We start from the raw sequence: 23,191 nt of genomic DNA on the forward strand, positions 1-23,191 counted from the left end.
GAAAAGCGCATTTTTATGGAGACATTGACAGAATCCCAAAGAATTAAGTGAATACCCAGAAGACAAGTTCAGATATGCCAAGGCATCTCAAGACAAAGGCTGAATGCTGCTCTTGGGTGTTGGTGTCTCTTTGGTAACTATGGTGAAGTTGTATAAGCTTAAACACTATGTGTTGGAAATTCCTTGAGAATGAATCAGTGATGAATCCCTTGCCTTTGGTGAAACTGGGCTGAAATACTTCAAAGTTAAATTTGGAAATCTATGCTTGAAGACTTCGGTAATAGAAGTTTCAGCTAGAATCGATGAAAAGAAAGAACAATCCCTAGCCCCTCATTTGTCGCCACACCCCCCCAACCCCCCGGCTTAAAAAAAAAGAAAGGAAGAAAGGGAGATAAGCAACACATATGAAGGCCAGAAGGTCTCAAGAGCAACCCACATTTCCTAAGGGAATTGGCCATGTTAGTAGCAGATGGGTTCTGTTTCAGTTTATTCTCACTTAGCCATGACTGGGAAAAGTGAAGTTGTACAATTCTGTGGACAATATGCTGTGGAAAATATATTTGTTGCCATTTAAGATAAAGATATGAGCAATCATAAAGTGATCTTTATGGACAGTAATACTTGTGATATTAGCTTATAAAACTGTATGCAGAATTAGATTACTTTAGATAAGGTGACACATACCCAAGCTCCAAAAGTTACTTCTGCATGGTCGAAAAAGGCATAGTACAGAAGGAATAAATTTGTATGCCTGGTATGCACATGTGCATGTGTGTGTGGTGGAGGGGAGTGGAGAAGTGGAATGTAAAGAGAAGTACTATTGGCCAAACAAGAGCTGGAAAAAAAAAAAAAAAAAGTCAAGTTATTCTGGGTATGTGTCAGAGAAAACTGCTACTCCGACTATGACAGAAATAATTGTAGACTGAGGGAAAAAAGTATTATGGCCTGCTAACATTAGGAAGAATGAATCTACCACTATTCCCCATTTGCTTCCTGTCTCATGATAAGTTTCCATGAAAAAATTCTTTAAAAATTTTTACATATAAAGAAACCAGAGTTGAAACTCAAATATGAAAGGCTTGTTAGATCCAACTGAATAGAAAATAAAGTTCTCCCAAATTTTAAAATTACACTTTCCCTTTCTTTGAAAAAGAAAAAAAACTCCCGCATGACCAAAAACAACTTAAAAGTCCCGATTTTAAAGTTTCATACACCTTATCTTTCCTCCACAACGAAACATCTAGATTCTGTTCTGTCCTGTCAAGAGGCAGCCTTTATTTTCTTTTGGGTGATTTTTATCCTTGGAGACATCGCCCCCTGCTGTAACACATGCTTAGTTGCAGAAGCATTTTTCACTCAAAAAAGGATATGAATAAAAAGAGACAATGATTATTAAAGTGAAAGAAACTTTATTTTGAATAATATATATATCATTAATTCCATTTAATTTTCATAGTGCATAGCTAGGTGTAGAAGTACACAGGGAAAAATAAACATTAGAAATAGCTATGAAAATACACAAGTGAAGACATTTGATATATCCATGGATAGGCTTGGAAGTATTATAAAACAGGATCCGTTAGAAAAGCATAAAAACCATGCAAAAAAAAATCTTATCTAAATAATGGCAGGCACGTGCAATCAATATAAATCATAGTTTCTAGGTACAAAAACTATACATGTTCTTTGGATGAAAAGCAAATGGGTGTCTTGGCTTTTTATGTCCAAGCCAAAAATCATGTACAGAAGTAAAAAGTGTGTAGGTCAGGCATGGTGGCTCCCAGGCCTGTAATCCCAGCACTTTGGGAGGCCAAGACAGGCGGATCATCTGAGGTCAGGAGTTTGAGACCAGCCTGGCTAACATGGTAAAAACCTGTCTCTACTAAAAATACAAAAATTAGCTGGGCATGGTGGCATGCACCTGTAATCCCAGTTATTTGGGAGGCTGAGGCAGGACAATTGCTCAAAATAAAAAAACAAAAAAACAAAAAAATTGAAAAAGTGTGGATACTGTTATGCCACATGTGATAATAAAATATTTAAGGCCACAGATGGAAGTCACCCACTTACAAAGAGAATACTGAGAGGTAGGGTACATAAAAAAAAAATAGAGAAATGCAATAAAGAAAATGCCACCTCTGCCTGTATCAGGAAAGAGTAAATGTATAGGCATTAAAACGGCAGCTTTGCATACTACACTGCATTTCTCTGTCAAAAAGAATTCACTGTGTATTATTACAAAGGTCAGTGAATAAGATGAGGCAGTAAGTGTAGCGCCTTGATATTAGAGCAAATTTAGTTTCCTTTTCATTTTACACATGAGGGGAAAAAAAGGAGTGTATAACTAGAAATGCTCATCTTTCCATTCAGTACACTAACTTTTAAGTGTTTGGCACAAATGGAACAGAGACATGAAGTTTAATGAGATCCAAGCTTCCAACTAAATTATTTCACATTGGAAAAGCTATGGAAAGATAAAATTATTTACTGTTTTACAAATCAAATGCTTAAATCAAGTTTAAAAGCTGAGACAGAAAAAAAAAATTGATAAAGAAAAAATGGCCAAAAAAATTAAACAAAATCTCTTGGTTTCCTTTACAGTTTCTTTTTTTGCCTTTTATTTTTTTCAAATTGCATTTTACAGTAGAAATGCAGACCACTTTGGATAGCTATGGCTCGATACTTCTGGGTGCCCTCCTCCTAAGACATCATCTTCTTACATTCCACTGAACAGAAAACCATCCCTTCTACTGGCATGAACTTCTGCCCAATGAGGCATTTGCTGCAGCAGGAGCACAGAAAGCACTCTGTGGATGCATGCCAGCTGAAGTTGTTATAGGTCACCCGCTGCACTTCTGGGTCGATGGCATTGTGGCATCCCTGACACACCTATTAAGAAATAACACAAGAGAAGAGGGTGAGAGATCAAGTTGTAATGGTAACATTTTCATCTTAGGACAAACTGAACACGTTTCTTTAGATGACAAAACTCATAATGACAACCTCAGAAATACACGATGGAGAGTGGCCTTCTAGCTAACCTTTTTGGCCAACTGCTTAACAGAGGTTAATATACTGAACAATCTGAGAAACAATGGGTGAAGGCCAAAAAGGTGATGTGATGCATGTAAGATAACTTCATGGCGTTCGAGGCAGAAAGTCTTGATGGGAAGTTCCAAAGCAGTGTGCTTAGTTCTGATGTATTTTATTAGATTGCACATTTGTAATTACACAGAAGTTTATGAGATGATTTTTCCTTGTTCATTAAAGCTTTGAAGTGGTAATTTTACCTGTCTTACCTATGACACATGAGATTATTAACACCACTAATTTCTAGACAGTAGTAAATTAAAATCATGTTCAAAGTAATTAAGGACTCAAAAATACTGACAGTGTTTGAGAATAATGAATTTGCACTAAAAATATAACTTGTAGTTAATTGGCTTCTATTCTGTCATAAGATCAGTCATAATTTATGTGTAATCTAATATTGTAGAACATGAATACTTACAATCCCTGTACCATTCAGTATGTGTTATGGATGAATATATACATGACATACAAACATGTATATATACACACAAACATACATACATTTACACAAAATTTTCTTATTCAAACATGTATATGACCTATGTTATAGCAGAAAACAGCAAACCAGTTCAGACCTCTATAGTCCACGCCCTTCTGGTTTATACATGTTCTGAATGAATATGACTGTCTTAAAGTTTTTGTTTTAAATATTTCACAAGTGAAGAAGCCAAGACTGTCTGGTATCATAGGGATTAATCTTAAGCACCCTTGGCCTCGTAATGTGATTGTCAGGAATTACTGAGGGATAAGGAGCAGAACAGGTGGGTGGACGTCATTCAGCTTGAGCCTCCTTACTCGAAAAGACTTCAAAATGCAGCTGCTACTCACTGGATAATTGGTTTAGGCAGTGAAGTGAGGCCTGTTATATATGTCCATTTCCGACGTGCATATTTTTTAGTTATATTGCTTCTGATTACAGAGATTATAGCTCTGTAATCTATAAGTTAGGTCAACCCAGTCTTCCCTGAGATACAAGGAAAATACTTTGTGTGATCAATATACTATTCCCGAATACAACAAAAATGAGTTTCAATTGCAAGCACCTTTCTAATGTGTAGCTGCACCACGCAAGCAACTGCTTTTTGTATGTATTTTTATAGCTTTATTATTCATTTAGAACGATGTCTTATTGTTTTCCACATTTAATATTACTCTTTCCATTTTAAAATTTATGATCAACACATAATTGTACATATTTCTGGGTGTACTATGTGATGTTTCAATACATGTATACATAGTGTAGTGATCAAATCAGGGTAATTAGAATATCCCTCTCCTTAAACATTATATGATTTCCTTGTGATAAGAACATTCAATCTTTCAATATTTCTTGTTTGTATAAGTATTTTGAATGTGTTCTTGTAAAATACACTGTGTGTTTTATTGCCTTGCTTTTAGACCATGATCTATCTTCTTTTTCTCAGACCTGTTAATAGTATTTGTGGATCTTTTTATAATTACCCAAAACACATATTTTCAGTTGCAATTTTCAAAAAAGAGATAACTAATGTTCAATTACACATGAAATTAAGAAAATTAAGTAAAAAGGTAATTAGTACACATAAATGGTATAGAGAATTAAGGTTTGTGGTTTCATAAAATTTTATTAATAATTTGATTACCATAAATTCAAAATCTGACATGTAATCACAGGTCAAATCCACTGATCCCTAATTCTTCGAAAATCTAAAATTGGCCCAGGCTGCGCCGAGGGCCTGGGGACTGCAGAACCCTTCAGGAACATGATGTGCTTCACCACTTTCCACCTGCCATTTGATTTTCCTATGTTCCTAAACCTTTAATATTTCAAAGAATTCTTATTTCCTTCCATCCCTCTTTTTATTTGTACATAGGATGTAAAACAGCTAATGACATCTGTTGGAATGAGCTCTCTGCAGGAGTGTCCTGTGAATCTGCTGGATGTGAATTCCGGGGGTAACTATGGAGTTCCAGTGACTACACAGAGACAAAGTAGGTGCATGTCCCATTTTTTTTCCTTCCAGGTAATTTTTTTTTTTTTTTTCTCAGAAATGTTGTTTGGAGTTGAGCACTTGATTTCAAGTCTAAAAATAATTTGTATTTTCTCTCTGTCTTTTTTAAGATTAAAAGATCTAAGCAGCTCAATGTCCTGAACTAGATAAACTTGTCCAAATTTTATATAATGTAGCATGCTGTGTGGGTAGCTCTCTTTGCTGTTAGCTGGAATTTGTTCTGGCAATGGATATGTATGCTCATTTTAATATTAGGTAAAGATGGTATATCCCATTGAGAAAGTAAACATAAAAGAAATGATGCTATATATATATAGTTTTGTTTTCTTTTGTTTTTGAAACGGAGTCTCGCACTGTCACCTGGGCTGGGGGTGCAATGCCAGGATCTCAGCTCATTACAACCTTCACCTCCCAGGTTCAAGCAGTTCTTCTGCCTCTGCCTCCCAAGTAGCTGGAATTACAGGCACTCGCCACCATGCCCAGCTAATTTTTTTGGTATTTTTAGTAGAGACAGGGTTTCACCATGTTGGCCAGGGTGGTCTCGAACTCCTGACCTCATGATTCGCTTGCCTTGGCCTCTCAAAGTGCTGGGATTACAGGTGTGAGCCACCACGCCTGGCCAAAATGATGCTATATTATAAAACTAAATAATTTTTAAATTATTTTATTTAAAAAAATCATATCTGTGGTTATTCCCTGCCATTGATTAGAAACAATGTAATACAGAGAAGCTTGTAACAGCTAAAAAAAAGAAAAAATAGCAGTTTTATCTATTTCAATATATTTTTATTGAGCACCTATGTTGTCCTAGTGTTGGGAACAGAACAGAAAAGGCAGATAAAAAAATCCCTGCCCTGATGGAGTTACATTCTAGTCCTTGAGACTAAAGGTCAGACAGCAGCAAAAAAAGGTATACATGATAATACCTTTAGTCTGTAGAAAAACTGTTGCAACAATATTCACTGAAGCAGTTTTTAGCTAAATAATGTATCAGGTTACATGGTGATTTAACATCTTATTTAACATCTTGTTCCCCAGGTAAAGGAAGGCCCACGGTAGCCCCAAAGTGAGAAATATTAAGAACACCAGTCAGTCACTAAACATTTTCTAAGTGCCGACACTGAAGATACAGAAATAGTAAGGTAAGCTCTACCCTCCAGCTGCTTACAGTCTAGTGAAGGAGACAGATGAGTGACATTCACACACACACGCCGCCCCCCCCCCCCACACCCTCCCCCATACACACCATTGGGAACACAGAGAGCCTGGAGACAATGATGGAGTTTGGGCACAGGGAATCAGGAAAGGTGTTCTGAAAAAAAGTTAAAGCTAAACTGAATCTAAAGGAATAAATGTGTAGGTACAGTCAGGTAAAACAGGCAAAAGTGGGGTGTGTTAGAAAAACTATAAAGAGTAAGCAAAAGACAAAGAACAGTGTGTAAACTAGAAAATGCTGGTGAGCATGTGGAAATGTATGATTTGGGTTGGATAACTAGTACAAGTGACAGGAGAGGCAAGAAGGGGCCAGATCTATTAAAAGTTTAATAATTTGCATTTTAGGAAGATCATTTTCCATCATTATGGTGGGTAGCTTTTGAGCAACATGAATGAAAGTGGAGGAACGAAATTTGAGGCCACTGCAATAGTCAAAATGACAAAAAAAAAAAAAGGTCTGAAGTAGAGCGGTTGTAATTATGAGAATGTGAAATATATTGGTGACACACAGTTGACAGAAAATGAATAACTAGGGAACAAACGCTGAAAATTGGCAGTGACATCAAATCTTGTTACGTTATCTTCAAAGTACCACACTCTTGTAACTATATAAACTATATGTAATTTCATTCCTTAGCCAGGAGTCTCTTTTACTTTATTTATAGCTCAGGGGACCATTAACACGTATCTGTTTTGCTGCATATAAAGAAGTAAATGTCTTTTTGGATACTCCTGGCTTACACACTTTACCATCTATGGTCAACTTTTTACCCTTTATCTACATTACCATCACTTGGCCATTATACAATAGCAGCTCTGTGTAAGCAGAATAAATGCAAGAAAAAAATATACTTTCACATTGGAATGTTTGCCCACATAAAAATCTAAATATGCAGGCCAAGTTTTGTTATGCCAAATCAATTCAATAAGAGTTTAAGAAATAGGTATCTTACAATCTCCAGGTAGCAAAAACAAAATTCCAGTGGGTGGTCCAGTAACACGAACAGAAAGCATCATATTCAAATAGAGCTAAAGAACATCAATAGGCCCTAGACACCGTTATTGAAATGGAATCTGATTGCTAACCATGAGAATAAAACAATCTCATTCCCATTAAGAATTTTTTAAGTGAGGATTTTATTACTAAGCAGTACCTATAATTGATACTATAAACTTCACAAGTAGAAATCTTGAGGTGGCTCATAGTCAATGCCTGTATTGTTTTTGAATTGCCTTGATTTTAACACCCTGTGGTAGGAATAATTTGCTTTCTACTTAGGAGGAGTGCTTTCTCTTTCCCATTTGTAAGAGGCTTTAAGAAAAGCAAAAACTCAAGTCCTAAAGCAGGCTGAGGCAAAACCATATCCTTAGAACACTTCTCACCACAGCATGATTCTTCACATAGCAGGGCTTGCACACGGGCTTGTCATTGACCATCACGTATATTTCCCCAGCTAGAATGCTATCACAGTCAAAGCAGCAGAAGTGTTTCAGGTGCCAATTCTGGTTTTCTGCCTGGGTATACTCATTGCTGAATATCAGCTAGGAAGAAGATAAAAATAAAGATTTTTTTTTTATATAATAATTTACATCTGTAACAACAAACTTTCTCAGGGTCTAAAGTTTGAAAATGATAACCTAAAGCTTGAACTTATGCTATCATTTAATTTAGTCTAAATCAATCTTTTGTATTTCTAGTCTTTCATTTGTTAACCCAATTAACACAGACAGAATGAATGATGTCAAAAGTTAATTTTTTAAAACTTCTGTGGATGTAAACAGAGCAATTGCTGTTTGGTTAAGTCTTGTTGCCTTCTAGGTAAAGGGACTGTATGAGGGTCTAAGAGGGCACCAGCATGCAGGAGGTCCCCTAGAACGTACCTCGTCACAGCCAGCACATCGGGGTTTCTCGCTGTCACAGTAATGTCTGCCACAATATAGCTTCTCATTCTTCCAAAAATAAATCATGTCAACCAGGAGTTCATGGCAGGTGCTGCAGACAAAACAAGCTGGGTGCCACAGTTGATCATAGCCAGCCCTTTCGGCACAGATGGCGGGCTCGCCTTCTTTCATGCTCAGTTTGCAGCAATAGCAGGACTGAAAGGGAAGCCATCCAGAACAACCTAGGCATTAGAAGACTGCCATTTCTTATCATTGGCTTCAGCAGAAATTCAGAGAAACAACTTTGAAGAGACATAATTTCTACTGAAATTACAAATTTGTCGACGTAGATAATAACATATTAATACTTCTGTGAAATGGAATCTCAGCTTTCTCCAGGCTACTCAAATCTACTTCATTCACCCTGTGTGTAACAGGGCATTATTTCCTGAATTAAGGTCACTTATGGAAAAAGGAAAATAGTAATTTTCAGCTCAATTTTAAGCAGATTCTCTAAAACGACCACCTCAGGGCTTATTAGTGCTCTTTTTTCAGGACTAAGCCTTATTGGTTGGTGTGCTAACTGGAGCTATGAGGAATATATTACAGCAGGTTTAGTTCTTATGTCTGTGCATCTGTGTCCTAATTGCCTCCTATCTTCAAGTCATTAGCAAAATACTTCAATTTCTCCCTTTAGAAGAGACTTAAAAAAGAGCTTCACTGTATATCCACAAAAATTAAATTTCAGTTTGAATTTTAGGCATGTTCTCACAAGCAAAACTGAATTAACCTAAGCATATACTCTTATTTATGGGCAGAGATAAGCAATTAATACCAAGAGTATGTTTAGAAACAGACTATAGAATAATACACTGTCCTTGATCAGCACGCCAATACCAACTACTGTCTGTATATAAAACTCACAATTATCCTTGATAATAAATGCATAGAAAATTTGGCTTTAGATAGAAGTTTTAAACATGATGACCCTCTGTGGGAAGTCTAAAGTGAATCTTAATTCTGTTTATTCCCCATACCTATTCCCTTTTGGAAACTCAGAGGAATAGTCCCCAAAAAAGTTCAAAGGAAGGGAAAAAACTCTGTAAAGTACACAAATCGGGCCAGCAGTGTGACCGCTCTACTTACATACTGAGTTCTTTTGTTCTCAGCAGACTTGTCCTCCACGGCCCCCACTGCTGCTGGGGTGCTTCTGTCCCCTCCAGGAATGTTCATTTGTTTCGGGCCTTGGGCATCCATCTCACAGGGAAGTTTGACATCTCCTACTCCCAGAGCTTCGCTCTTGTATTTCTTTACAAACTGCTCCATCTCCTTCACCTCTCTGGGAGACAACTCATGGCACTTTGAAGGGTCCTGGTCATGTGCTGGGAGCTGCTTTGCCAGCTGCTTCTTCCGGTACTGTGCCCCCTCTGAGCCTGCTACTGGCTGCTTTTCCTTGGGTAGCATCTGCATGTACTGCCTGGCCTGAACGACAAGGAAGGAGGCCAATGTTAACTGGGATTAGCCATTAGGTAGTGTGATGTTTTAGAACACACATCAGAAGCAAGTCACTTAAGAAAGAAGTGGATTCTATCCAACAGTAGCAACTCACCCTCACAGTATATTAAGAAGTTAAAACTCAAAAACGGTACACGAAATAGATTTAGTTGGGTAAAAAGTAACACTTCTTCTCCATGAAATTACGTATTTTTTCAGTTTGGAAGATCTAGGGAGTTGAAAAAATGTTATGAAGTATTTAGTCTTACATTCAAAAGACTAGAAAAGGAATCAGAAGTCAAAGTAATGAGAACCCTGGAAGAATAATAGGTCTGGGATGTGTGAAGTTGATTAGGTCACCAAAGAAACTGCCCCAAATAAATGCTCCAGGAACTTCAATAAAGGAAATCTCTGTCCCCATATTACTTACCAATGCCTGATTCTGGACAGGAGGTGCCCACTCATAGGTAACCGTATTGATGGAGACATTCTTCTTGGCAGCAACTGGATTGGTCAATATCATAACATTGCGTTTATACATGGGAATTCCATCTGACTTTAGTTTTGCAATCAGGGTGGTATACTTGGTGTCTTCAAAAAGTTTTCCGACTTTTCGATCCTCTTCATTGCTCAAGAGGACATCATGTTCTTCTTGGCCACACTTGCAGTTACGACATATTTTTCTATAATTTTGAAAATAAGTAGAAAATGATTAATCGTACTTAATCGATATTTATGTTGATACATTTACAGTTCATAAAATACTTTTAGGCATATTCTATATCATAGTATGCAAAGGCAAGTTCTTTTTTTTTTTACAAGGGAGAATAAGTATCCATAAAGTTGCAAGAAGGAAACAAAACACAACTTTGCTTAATAAGGCTTTTAAGAGCAAGGTTGTAAAAATTGACAAGAGGGACCCAATTAAACTGAAGAGCTTCTACAAAGCCAAAGAAACTGGCAACAGGACAGGCAGACAACCTACAGAATGGAAGAAAATATTTGCAAACCCTACATCGAATAAAGGTCTAATATTCAGAATCTATAAGGAACAATTCAACGAGCAAAAGGCAACCCCATTAAAAAATGGGAAAAGGACATGAACAGACACTTCTCAAAAGAAGATATACATATGGCCAACAAATATATGAAAACATGCTCAATATCACTAATCATTAAGGAATGCAAATCAAAACCATGATGAGATGCCATCTCCCATCAATCAGAATAGCTATTACTAAAAAGTAAAAAAATAACAGATGTTGTGGAAAAAAGGGAATGCTTATACACTGTTGGTGAGAATGTAAATTAGTTCGGCCACTGTGGAAACCAGTTTGGAGATTTCTCAAAGAACTCAGAACTACCATTCAACCCAGCAATCCCAAAGGAAAATGCATTGTTCTTCCAAAAAGACAATGCACTCGTATGTTTATCACAGTAGTATTCACAATAGGAAAGACATAGTGGAATCAACCTAGATGCCCATCAATGGTAGACTGGATAAAGAAAATGTGGAACATAGTCACCATGGAATACTATGCAGCCGTAAAAAAGAATGAAATCATGTCCTTTGAAGCAAAATGAATGCAGCTGGAAGCCATTATCTTAAGTGAATTAATACAGGAACAGAAAACCAAATACTACATATTCTCACTTATAAGTGGGAGCTAAATATTGAGTACACATGGACACAAAGATGGGACTAATAGACATTGGGGACTATTAGAGTGAGGAGGGTGAGAGGGAGCAATGTTTGAAAAGCTAACTCTCAGGTACTATGGTCACTACCTGTGTGATGGGATCACTTGTACCCCAAACCTTAGTAACATGCAATTTACCCATGTAAAATACCTGTACTGCACATGTACATTCTGAATCTAAAATGGAAGTTGAAAAAAAGAGGAAAGCAGCAGAATTATCAGTCACTAATACTGTATTTTTGGAAATTACTGAATTAAGTTTTGTGATTTAGATGGTACCATAATGTTTCAACTAAATTTTCAAAGTAAGTGTTTTAATAAATTCAGTATGTTTTGTCAACCAAACGTGCATCTGCATTTCTGATATGATCAGGAGAGGCAATTATTCATTTGATCTTTATCAAAACTAACCAAGATTTTTTCAATTAATTCACTGAAAGAAGTGATGGCCCCAATAACAGACATCTTCAATTGTACCATTAAAAAAATAAAAGACTGCTAAAGATTAAAAAGTACACACTTAAAGGTACATGTCTGAGTGTAACCCCATCTGATATTCCTTATGCTGTCACCAAATAGTGAATAAATAATAAAGAAAAAGAAATGAATTAAATAAAACCACAAAAATTATATGCGTTTCCTTATTTTATTTAAGCAACAGGTTTTGTATTTTATTGCATCTTAACATTTTATAGCCATTATCCAAGGTTTCGTGTTTGTTTTTTTTTTTAGTGAGAGATAGGGAAACTTTTCCCATCAAAGACTACAACCTTTCTCATTTTTTTCTCAATTTTTTTTGCCCTCCATTTCCTTCCCTTTTGTTTTCCTTTCTCTTTTCTTCCCTTATTTTATTTCTTCAAATGCTTATTGCCACCTACCATGTGCTCTCTGCCATCACGGTGTTTTTTATAGTTCAAGGACAATGTTCTCTTTTTCACTCTGGTTTGGCACACAGACATTCATTCATTCATGCAACACACGAGTGCCCATGTGCCAAGCAATGTACTTCACACTAGGACACAGTGCTCCAAAAAACAAACAAAAAAAAAGGTCCTAGTCTCTGACTTGTAGAACTTACTGTCTGGTGGAAGACAGACATTAAATAATCACGCACACACACACAATTTCATTTGTGATAGGAAAGTCAAGCATAGGGTGCCCTGAGAAGATGTAATTTTGACTTCAAACTAGTGAAGAAGGGACTCCATAAGAAGGTGACATTTAGGTTGAGATCTGGATGATGTATGAAACATAGGTGTAAACTGTGTATGTGGGTGTGTATCTGGGAAGAAGAAAAGGAAGGAAAGGAAAAGAAAAGTCTCTAGTATCTGGGTATAAAGAGGAATACCTGCGGTGATCCTGAATTAGGAAAGAAATTGTCCCCTTAGGTGTCATAACCAGGGGAGGATGGTATGACTGTAGGAAGATGAGTCAATGGGAGGGTGGCAAGGCTGGAGGGGTAGGCATGAAGTCATGCAGGGGCTTATAGAACACATTAAGGAATCTGGGCTTCATCATAAGAGCAATCAGGAGGCAGCAAAGGCTTTTTGGTAATGGAATAAAATGATCGGATCTGTAATTTTAAATATCACAATATCTGCCATGTGGTAAATGGATTAGGAGTGAAACATAACTGGAAATAGGGAGAAAAGTTAACATGTTAATTATGCATCCAGTTTGCAATGGCATGGTTCTAAGTAACAGGATACTGCCACTACTTCACAAATGGAATTTATATCTTGGAGGGTTATTGTTTTGGTTCAGATAAAATATTCTATGGCTTAGATTATTCAACAGTAGAGATGAAAAGAAAGGAGGAAATTTGAGGTCTCGTAGAACAAAAACCTGACTAAACTTTGTGATTTGGATATAGTGATGGTAAAGGGAAGGCTCAGTGATATGGTTTGGCTGTGACCCCACCCAAATCTCATCTTGAATCGTAGTTCCCATAATTCCCATGTGTCATGGGACGGATGTAGTAGGAGGTAATTTAATCATGACGGCTGTTACCCTCATGCTATTCTCATGATAGTGAGTGAGTTTTCACAAGATTTGATGGTTTTATAAGGGACTTTTCCCCTTTTTGCTCGGCACTTCTCCTTCCTGCCACAATGTGAAGAATGTGTTTGCTTCCCGTTCAGTCATGTTTGTAAGATTCCTGAGGCCTCCCAGCCATGCTGAACTGTGAGTCAATTAAATCTCTTTCCTTTATAAATTGCCCAGTCTCAGGTATGTCTTTATTAGCAGCATGAGAATGGACTAATATAGTAAATTGGTACTGCAAAGAGTGGGGTGCTGCTATAAGGATACCTGAAAATGTGGAAGCGATTTTGGAACTGGGTAACAGGCAGAGGTTAGAAAAGTCTGGAGGGCTAATAAGACAAGTTGATGTGAGAAAGTTTGGAAATTCCTAGAAACTTGGAGGGTTCAGAAGACAGGAAGATGTGGGAAAGTTTGGAACTTCCTAGAGACTTGTTGAATGACTTTTACCAAAATACTGATGAAGACAATGAAGTCCAGGCTGAGGTGGTCTCAGATGGAGATGAGGAACTGGTATAAAGGCCACTCTGGCTATTCAAAGATACTGGTGGTATTTTGCCCCTGCCCTAGAATCTGTAGGCAGGGGCAAAACTTTGAACTTGAGAGAGGTGATTTAGGGTATCTGGTAGGAGAAAGTTTTAAGCAGCAAAGCATTCAAGAGGTGATGGAGGATAAAAGTTTGAAAAATTTGCAGCCTGACAATGTGATACAAAAGAAAAAGCCATTTTCTGGGGAGGAATTCAAACTCGTTGCAGAAATTTCCATAAGTAACAAGGTGCTCAGATGTTAATCACCAAGACAATGGAGAAAATGTCTCCAGGGCCTGTCAGAGAGCTTCACAGCAGCCCCTCCCATCACAGGCCTGGAGGCCTAGGAGGGAAAAATGCTTTCATGGACCAGGCCCAGGGCCCCCTTGCTCTGTGCAGCCTTGGGACATGCTGCCCTGCATCCCAGCTTCTTCAGCTCCAGTGGTGGCTCAAAGGGGCCAAGGTATAGCTTGGGCCACTGCTTCAGAGGGTGCAAGCCCCAAGCCTTGGCAGCTTCCATAAGGTATTGGTCCTGCAGGTATGCAGAAGACATGTTTGGGAACCTCTGCCTAGATTTCGGAGGATGTATGAAAATGCCTGGATGTCCAGGCAGAAGTTTGTTGCAGGGGCAGAGTCCTCATGGAGAACCTCTGCTAGGGTAGTATGGAAGGGAAATGTGGGGTCAGAGCCCCCACACAGCATCCTCACAAGGGCACTGCCTTGTGAAGCTATAAGAAGAGGGCCACCATCCTCTAGACCCCAGAATGGTAGATCCAAGGACAGCCGCAGGCACTCAACACCAGCCTGTGAAAGCAGCTGGGAGTGGGACTGTACCCTGCAAAGCCACAAGGATGGAGCTGCCTAAGGTCATGGGGAGCCCACCTTTTTTGCATTAGCATGCCCTGGATGTGAGACATGAAGTCAAAGGAGATCATTTTGGAACTTTAAGGTTTAATGACTGCCCTATTGGATTTCCGACTCATGGGGCCTATAGCCCCTTTGTTTTGGCCAGTTTCCCCCATTTGGAATGGCATATTTACCCAATGCCTGTACCCTCATTGTATCTAGGAAGTAACTAACTTGCTTTTGATTTTACTGGCTCACAGGCAGAAGGGACTTGCCTTGTCTCAGATAAGACTTTGGACTTGGACTTTTGAGTTAATGCTGGAATGAGTTAAGACTTTGGGAGACTGTTGGAAGGGCATGATTGTGTTTTGAAAAGTGAGGACATGAGAGTGGGAGGGGCCGGGGCAGAATGATATGGTTTGGCTGTGTCCCCACCCAAATCTCATCTTGAATTGTATTTCCCATAATCCCACGTGTTGTGGGAGGGACATGATGGGAGGTAACTGAATCATGGGAGCTATTACCCTCATGCTCTTCTTGTGATGGTGAGTGAATTCTCATGAGATCTGATGGTTTTATACAGGGCTTTTCTCCATTTTCCTAAGCACTTCGTGTTGCCACCATGTGAAGAAGGATGTGTTTGCTTCCCCTTTTGCCACGATTGTAAGATTCCTGAGGCCTTCCCAGCCACGCTGAACTGTGAGTCAATTAAACCTCTTTCCTTTATAAGTTACCCAGTCCTGGGTATGTCTTTATTAGCAGTGAGAGAGCAGACTAATACACTCAGTCCCTCGAAAAATAAAACCAAATTTCTGAGATGAGTAAATTAGTAGAAGGAATATAATATATTAAGACAGTTTATTCAAAAGATGAACAGTTTTGCAGTATGGAGTGGGGAAGGCCGATGGAAGCCTCCAAAATGAAACCACCGATAAATCTGATATGCCTGTGAGACAAGGTAAAGATATCACAGAGTGTAGGATATATAACTCTCAGGTTAAACACTGCAGCCTGGTAGGAAATATAAATTTGGTGGTCAGAGAACAATATAATGAATATGAGTTAAAGAGATCATCTGTGCCTCTTGGCGAAAGTGTAGAGGGAAAAAGTAAGGACCCAAGAAACAGTCTGGTAGAAGAAAAGAAGCTGGAAAAGATGACAGAGAAAAACAGAGTAGTAGGGAGTGGTGTTAAAGATTTAAGCTGGAACTAATATATAAGGCAATGACAGCATAAAATTAAGATTGGCGATCTGAGTGTTTTAAAACACATTCTAAAGATACTTACATTGTTCAGTCTATATAAACATGGATTAGCTTTAGATAGGTTAAGTATGCATGTTGAAATAATTAGATAACTAAACAAAAAATTTATACTTGAAAACACTCAAATTAGAAAATAGGAAAGAATAAAGTACTAAGTGTTCAATTCAGAAAGTTAGGAGAAAGGCATAATAAGTCTGAAGTAAAAGGAAGGAAAATAAAGAGAACAGAAGAAACTAGTAAAGGGAAATAGCAACAATTCTAGAAAGAGTTTCTGCAGGGTGGGGCACGGGGGGAACAAACCCAGACACTCAGCATAGATCATACTTACTCCATTAGTTTTAAGATGTGAAGCAAGAAAGCAACCTTGCTATCACTAATTCTAATCATATTGTTCTGAAGGTACTAATCAGAACAGTGTGAAAAAAAGTTACAAGAATTCATCAGAAAGAAAAAAACTAAACTGTTGCTATTCGTAGACGCTATGAATGATCACAGAGAAATGCAATGTATTAATTAGCATTAAGAAGAGTTTAATAAGTTTTCTAAATTTAAAATTAATATAAGTCATGGAATTTCTCTACATCAGAAACAGAAAAAACAACAACTAAAAACCCAAATGAATCTCATTGCCAAATAATACACTATTAATTATAGATTTTAGGTTGTTATATTCTGAATGTTCTTAAAATACTTTTCAGTATGCAAACTGAAAATATTAGATTTGACTTATATATTCCGAGAGATGCAGAGAGAGAGAGAGAGAGAGAGAGAGAGACTGGTGGTGAAGAGGCAAATTGCTTTCCTTGTGCACACTAGTCAGAAATCTTTATTTGGTAAGAATTTGTTGAAGAACTTGTATATTCTAGTTCAGCTATAAAAGAATCTTTCTAACGTCTGGTTATCTCATACTCCCATCTAGTGGAAAGCAGCAAGTTATTCTACTACAATATGTTCTTTACTTTTATTCTTTGGTTAACAACAATGTAATTATACTATCACTGCTTTTGGATCAAGTTTAAAATTATCTCTTCCTGAGGGGGGAAAAAGGTGAAGTGGGAATTTAGTTCTTAATATAGCTAAATAGATCCTTCTATGGCTGTGAGCTACAGCGTGCATCCCAATAATTAGCAAAGTGATGTCTTAAAGGATCAAGGCTGTATAATAAATGCTGGACTTTGGAAATTTTTACAATCTAAGTTCTACACCAGTACAACATGAATACCACAAAATAAGAGGGGTCAGATTTTAGAATCTGAAAGATAAATAGTAAAAGATACAAGTGAAATAAAGCCTGAAGGTTTCTGAAGCATGAACAAACTATGGTGAGCTGTGGCTTGGTTAAAAAAGTTATATTTACTATGAAAGTGTTAAATATAGAGTTAAATTCACTAGTTATAGAAGAACCAGCTCTGTATTTTTTAAAATTATTATTTGTCTTGACAATGAGAAGAATTCACAATCTCAGGAAGCCACTGCTTTTCCACCAATGCCTTTAACCACCCAATATACCTTTATTAAGTAAAATCAGGTTAAAACAACATACCAATAGCAGTAGTGGTGAGAAAGAAGAAATACCTAAGAAGTCATACTATGCCATATAATTAACAGTTTCCTAAGTAGAGAAAACCTATGATTGATTCATTATAATTTAAAAAATCATGACTATATTAAAAGCCTCATCTGCATCCTCACTCCAATGTGGTGAATAGTGGTGACAGAGTCCTTGGTAAGAATGTGACCCAAGAAGGGTGGGACGGTTCTTCAACTAGAGCTGTCATCACTGAAACAGCTGGGATGACCACATCCCTTCCAGTTGCCTTACACTGGAGCTCCATTTCTACAAGGAAAAGAGCCAGCTACAAACCACTCTGCAAGAAAGCATACTATAAAAATCAGCACTAGGTGCCAGGTGCTATCTATTGTGGAAATCTGTGCTATTACCACTTACCTACTTTTAGGTTTTAAAATCTTTTTCTTAGAGTTCTATCTAATCTACAGTGTTTTATATTTGAATCTCCCACATTTAAACTAAAACATTTTACTTTTAGAAATACCTGTAAAAACTTTTAAAGTCATTTGGAAGCAATCCAACAAATTTATTAAAAGAAAAACCTTGTTGTGGAATTGGAGAAGAAAAGGAAGCCACTGTGATCTTGTTATCAGAGAGTGGCCTGAGAATAAGTGGGATGTTTATCACATACTCAATTTCAGCCTAAAATAACCCAGATTCTACCCTTAAGAAAATGAAGAACTTTAAAAACGTGGTTTTATACAAACCTAAAACAAAAACAAAAACGGGGTATGGGTGAGCACAGTATCTGCGTGCAAGGGACTGTTTGTGCGGTGTGTGGATTATCTTTCTTCAGGTGCTGTTTGTGCGGTGTGTGGATTATCTTTCTTCAGATGATCCATAAGTAACTTTTGATGACATATATAGATTTAAAAAGCTTGTTTATTAAATTTATTTGTGCTATACTAAGTTGATAGTTTTAAGAGAGTATATAAATCAGTTCCCATATTTAGCACAGTTTTCAAACCTCTAAATTTTCTTATCTGTCCTATTGAGCAGTTCTCTCTCCAGACTCTCCACAGGATGTTAAGAAAAGTTCTATGGGGAAAAAAAGGGAAGGGGATTCAGAATTAAGTTATTTTAAAAGTCTTTTTCATGATTCTTTAAAAAAGATGCAAAGGTGGACTGGCAGATTGGAAAGCTCTAAGGTGTAGGGATGGAGGAGGGTTATTTGTATTAAATGTTGTTTGTACAAAAAGAGTTTAGCACCATTAACACATATATATGCAAACATTAATATGTATGTCAAATCAAAATTGTACACTCAGAACTTTACAACTTAAAGAGTTCTAGAGTTAAATCTAACTGGTGAAGGAAAGGGAGGAGCGAAGGGGAGGAAAGGAGGGAGAGAGGGAGAGAAAGAGACAGCCTGGGAGAGCAAGTACAAGAACCAAACTACCAAAAGTATTGCCTCAGACAAATAAACATATTTACAGTTTCAAGCTGAAAGCAACCAAGAAACTATCCTTTATTCTACCTAAAGAAATTCTTTTTGTATCACTATTTGTAAAACTTACTATTTTTCCAAGGCAAGTAGTAGAAACTAGAGTGCTTTGACATGCTGCCAGCATTCACAGTGATTTAAAAGCATGGCCATGGCACTGCTACAAACCATAATTTAAAAGGGTTGGAAGCTGCCCTTTTATAACAGGGATATACATATATGGATTTAAGCGTGGGCCTCTGTGATAGAATTCAACACAAGTATTAATCCATTTATGGTAGGGAATTTTCAGTTTTCACTCAGCTCTAAATCAATCAGAAATTCTGAACAGATGTATGTTATAATCAAGTAACACATTTTCAATAAATTGCAACTGTTTTATTGGGAGACTTTAGCAAAGATAAGGCAAAACTAATAATTATGTTACTTAATATGATAAATGACATGGTTGCAACAATATTAACTATACTTCAATATGAAATAACTGGCTATAAACTGGAAACTTTGGGTCCGTGTCATACATTTCAATAAACACTCATTATCTCTAAATATTACTTGAAAGCATGCCCGGTAGATAGTGTTTCTTATTGGGTCGTTATCAGGCTTCCTGAACCTTTTATTTTCCTCTACTATTGTAATCACGGGCACACTGAAAAAGGAGAGAGCTCACAGTAAAAGTACACCTTTGTCCACAAGGATGTCTGTATCACAACAATCACACTTCAGAGGCGACAGCCTGGTGCAGGTCAAAGTTCACTGGCCCCGAGAGTGAAACATGCACATTCTAGTATCTACTCTGCTATGGAGAAAGGTTTTGGCAAACTCTGAATTCAAATTCAGCTCTGCCATCTGTAAGCCCTAACTTTGGTAACTTATTTAACTTTCCTAAGTCTTTGATTTATCATAAATAATAAAATAAATATTAGGAGTATTAGGTACAATCAGGTATATAAAGTGCTGTGGTAAGCAGAATTTTAAGATGGCTCCTGTGAATTCTGTCCCCAGTGTTACTTTCATGATTATGTTACTTTTATATGGCAAATGGGAAATTTTCCAGGCGTGCCTAATCTAATCATGTGAGCCCTTAAAAAGCAATGAATTTTCTCTGGCTGGTAGCAGAAGGGGAAGTTGAGGTTCAGGAAGGATTCTAAGGAGTGTTGCTGGCTTTGAAGATGGAAGGGGCTGTACCTCAATGAATGCGAGTGGCTTCTAGAAGCTGAGAGTAGCCAGCCCCCAGCTGAGAGCAATGAGGAAACAGGGACCTTGGTTCTCCAACCACAGAAAATGAATTCTACCAACAAGAATGAGCTTGAAAGCAGATTTTTCCCCAGAACTTGAAGGTGAGAACTTCGCCTGGCCAACACCTTCATTTCAGCTTTTTGAGGTGCTAAGCATAGAATCCAGCTAAGCCAGCCCCACTACCTCAGACTTCTAATCTGAAAGATAATGGATGCTGGCCAGACACAGTGGCTCACGCCTGTAATCCTAGCACTTTGGGAGGCTGAGGTGGGTGGATCAGCTGATGTCAGTGGTTTGAGACCAGCCTGGCCAACATGGTGAAACCCTGTCTCTACTAAGAATACAAAAAATCAGGTGGGTGTGGTGGTGGGCGCCTGTAATCCCAGCTACTCGGGAGGCAGGCAGGAGAATCACTTGAACCTAGGAGGCAGAGGTTGCAGTGAGCCGAGATTGCACCATCGCACTCCAGCCTGGGCAAAAAGGGTGAAACCCTGTCTCAAAAAAAAAAAAGTAATAATAATAATAATGGATGTTGAGTTAATAGTTGTTGCTTTAACTTGCAAAGTTTGTAGTAATTTGTTATGCAGTAGTAGAAAATTATTACAAGTGTTCACTAGTGTGTGACACATAGAAATCATTCACAAATTATATTATTAATAACTCATGGGCTCAAACAAGTCATTTTAACTTCCTTTGGTTTTAGTTCTTTGATCTGTAAAATAAGATTTGACTAGTTAAGTTACAAGTTCCACTCTAAATTTCTAATAATTCATTTTTAGTTTCCTGCAACTATGGTGATAAACTTTGATCCGGCATCTTCCATTCACCTCTCCAGATTCACTCTCCATGCCTCAGTACTCTGTGCTACTTCCCAGAAGGCTGACCCTTAAGGACTACACCCGTGGGGACCCTTAAGGACTACACCCGTGGGTTCCCTTGGCACTGGCAATGGGACAATGGGAGGTGCCAGCAGGAAATCAGAATGAAGAAGAAGAATGAGGTCTGGGTATTTATCTCCTGGCTTCCTGTAAGTATACAAGGTGATAAAAAGGAAAATGATTCCTAACAACTTTGGGGGTATGTGGAAGCAGGAAGGGGATGCTGTGGACCGAACTGTATTTCCTCAAACTCATATGCTGAAGCCCAAACCCCTAATGTGACTGTATTTGGAGCAGGGGCTTTTAGGAAGTAAAGTTAAAAGAGGTCACAAGGTAAAGGTCACAATCCATTGGAATAAGTGACCTTATAAGAAAAGGGAGAGAGATCTCTTCCTCTCCAGACACACACACACACACACACACACGCACACACGCACATGCACACGCACACCAAGGAAAGGCCATGTGAGCACATGGTGAGAAGGCAGCCATCTGTAAGCCTGGAAGGGAGACCTCACCAGAACTCAACCATGTTGATTAATCAAGCACCTGATCTTGAACTTTCCAGCCTGTAGAACTGGGAGAAAGTACATTTTGTTTAAACTACCAGGTCTGTGATATTTTGTTATGGCAGCCTGAAAAGACATACATGGGCAAGGAAGAATTCTCAGAGGTATTTCTTGAGCTGAGACTTTTTGTTTCCTATTGGTAGGAGGCAGGGTTTTCCAGGCAGAGAATACCATGCAATAAGGCACAAAATTTCAGGGAATAGTATGTATCAAGCACTTGGAGCATAGGGTGCTTGGAAGGGCAGTGGAAGAGGCTGGAAAAGCAAGCAGAGGCCAGATGTTGGGGTTTAACATCAAAGGTCAAGAAATTTGCCTAAAAGAAGTCCAGTGGGAAACTACTGAGGGTTCTTAAGTCATCAGAAATATATAATAGTATCCATGTTCAAAAGACCATTTATGTGGTTGTTTGAGAGGCCAGACTAAGAAAGAGGTAGAGAATAATTTAACTCTGATTTTTGAAATGTACCCTGTGGAGCCCTCAGGGTACTAAGTCATGGATCACCATGAAGCTGGAGGAGGAGGCTAAGTGGGCAGGGTCATGGAATCCCATGTCTACCTCACCCAGAGAAGTTCTGTGCCCCTAGACTAGACCTGGAATCTTTGTTACACGCAGGATAGCTAGTCTAGAATATTTTACTTCAAAGACTGTACTGAAAGAGCCTACATATGGAGGTCAAAGGCACCTGCTTCAGCTCTTTTAGCTATGGTGAAAAAGTCAGGGAATTATCAAGAATTCTGAGAGAAATGTGACTGGACTCATGCCAGGAAGATGTCAGCACTACTAATACCTACGGGGTAGACTGTTATCAACCCCAGCTGAATGACAGGCCATATGCAAAGCCCTAGACTATTATGGCTCTTAGATTTTCAGACTATACCCAGTTGATTAAATGAGTCTGTGTGATAAAATTGAAAAAAAAATAAAAGGGTTATTTTCATGCCATGGAGATCTGCTCTTGTCGGATATACTTTCATCGGAAAGTATCAGATTAAAATGATTAATACAGACATTAAAAAATGACTATAGCTTGCTTTAGAGAAAAGATGGTATCTCTTAGGAATGAGCTTTAAAATCTCATGAGCAGTTTTTGGCAATTGCATAGCAGAACCAGAAAGAATACAGGTTAAGTATCTCTTATCCAAAATGCTTCAGAAGTAAAATAAAACAGAAGTGTATCAGATTTCAAATTTTTTTAAATTTTGGAATATTTGCATAAACACAGGTATCTTGGGGATAGGGCCCAAGTTTAAACATAAAATTCATTTCTGTTCCATATACAGCTTATGTACATAGCCTGATGGTAATTTTATACATATTTTAAATAATTTTGTACAAGACACAAAGGTTTGAATGCATTTTGACTGCGACCTGTCACACGGTCAGGTATGTGAAATTTTCCACTTGTGGCATCATGTTGACAGTCAAGAAGTTTTGGTTTT

The 23,191-nt window shown here is 37.9% G+C and overlaps 1 protein-coding gene across 3 annotated transcripts in view; it reads right to left on the reverse strand.

Moving 5' to 3' along the window:
* Positions 1-1,392: 1,392 nt before the first annotated feature.
* Positions 1,393-23,191, reverse strand: part of TES (testin LIM domain protein) — a 50,272-nt gene continuing 28,473 nt past the window's right edge. For 2 of the 3 annotated variants that reach the window (XM_033192422.1, XM_033192423.1), the window contains exons 3-7: positions 10,105-10,357; positions 9,327-9,662; positions 8,181-8,396; positions 7,683-7,841; positions 1,393-2,889 (exon numbers count right to left, since the gene is read on the reverse strand). In XM_033192422.1, coding sequence (XP_033048313.1) covers positions 2,701-2,889; positions 7,683-7,841; positions 8,181-8,396; positions 9,327-9,662; positions 10,105-10,357 — 1,153 coding nt within the window. In that variant the 3' untranslated portion in view covers positions 1,393-2,700. Of the gene's footprint in view, positions 2,890-5,867; positions 6,397-7,682; positions 7,842-8,180; positions 8,397-9,326; positions 9,663-10,104; positions 10,358-23,191 lie in introns of those variants that run through there. The other variant, XM_033192424.1, reaches the window with a different exon arrangement.

This window comes from Trachypithecus francoisi, unplaced genomic scaffold (assembly GCF_009764315.1).
Source record: "Trachypithecus francoisi isolate TF-2019V2 unplaced genomic scaffold, Tfra_2.0 Lachesis_group4, whole genome shotgun sequence".
Classification (NCBI taxonomy): domain Eukaryota; kingdom Metazoa; phylum Chordata; class Mammalia; order Primates; family Cercopithecidae; genus Trachypithecus; species Trachypithecus francoisi.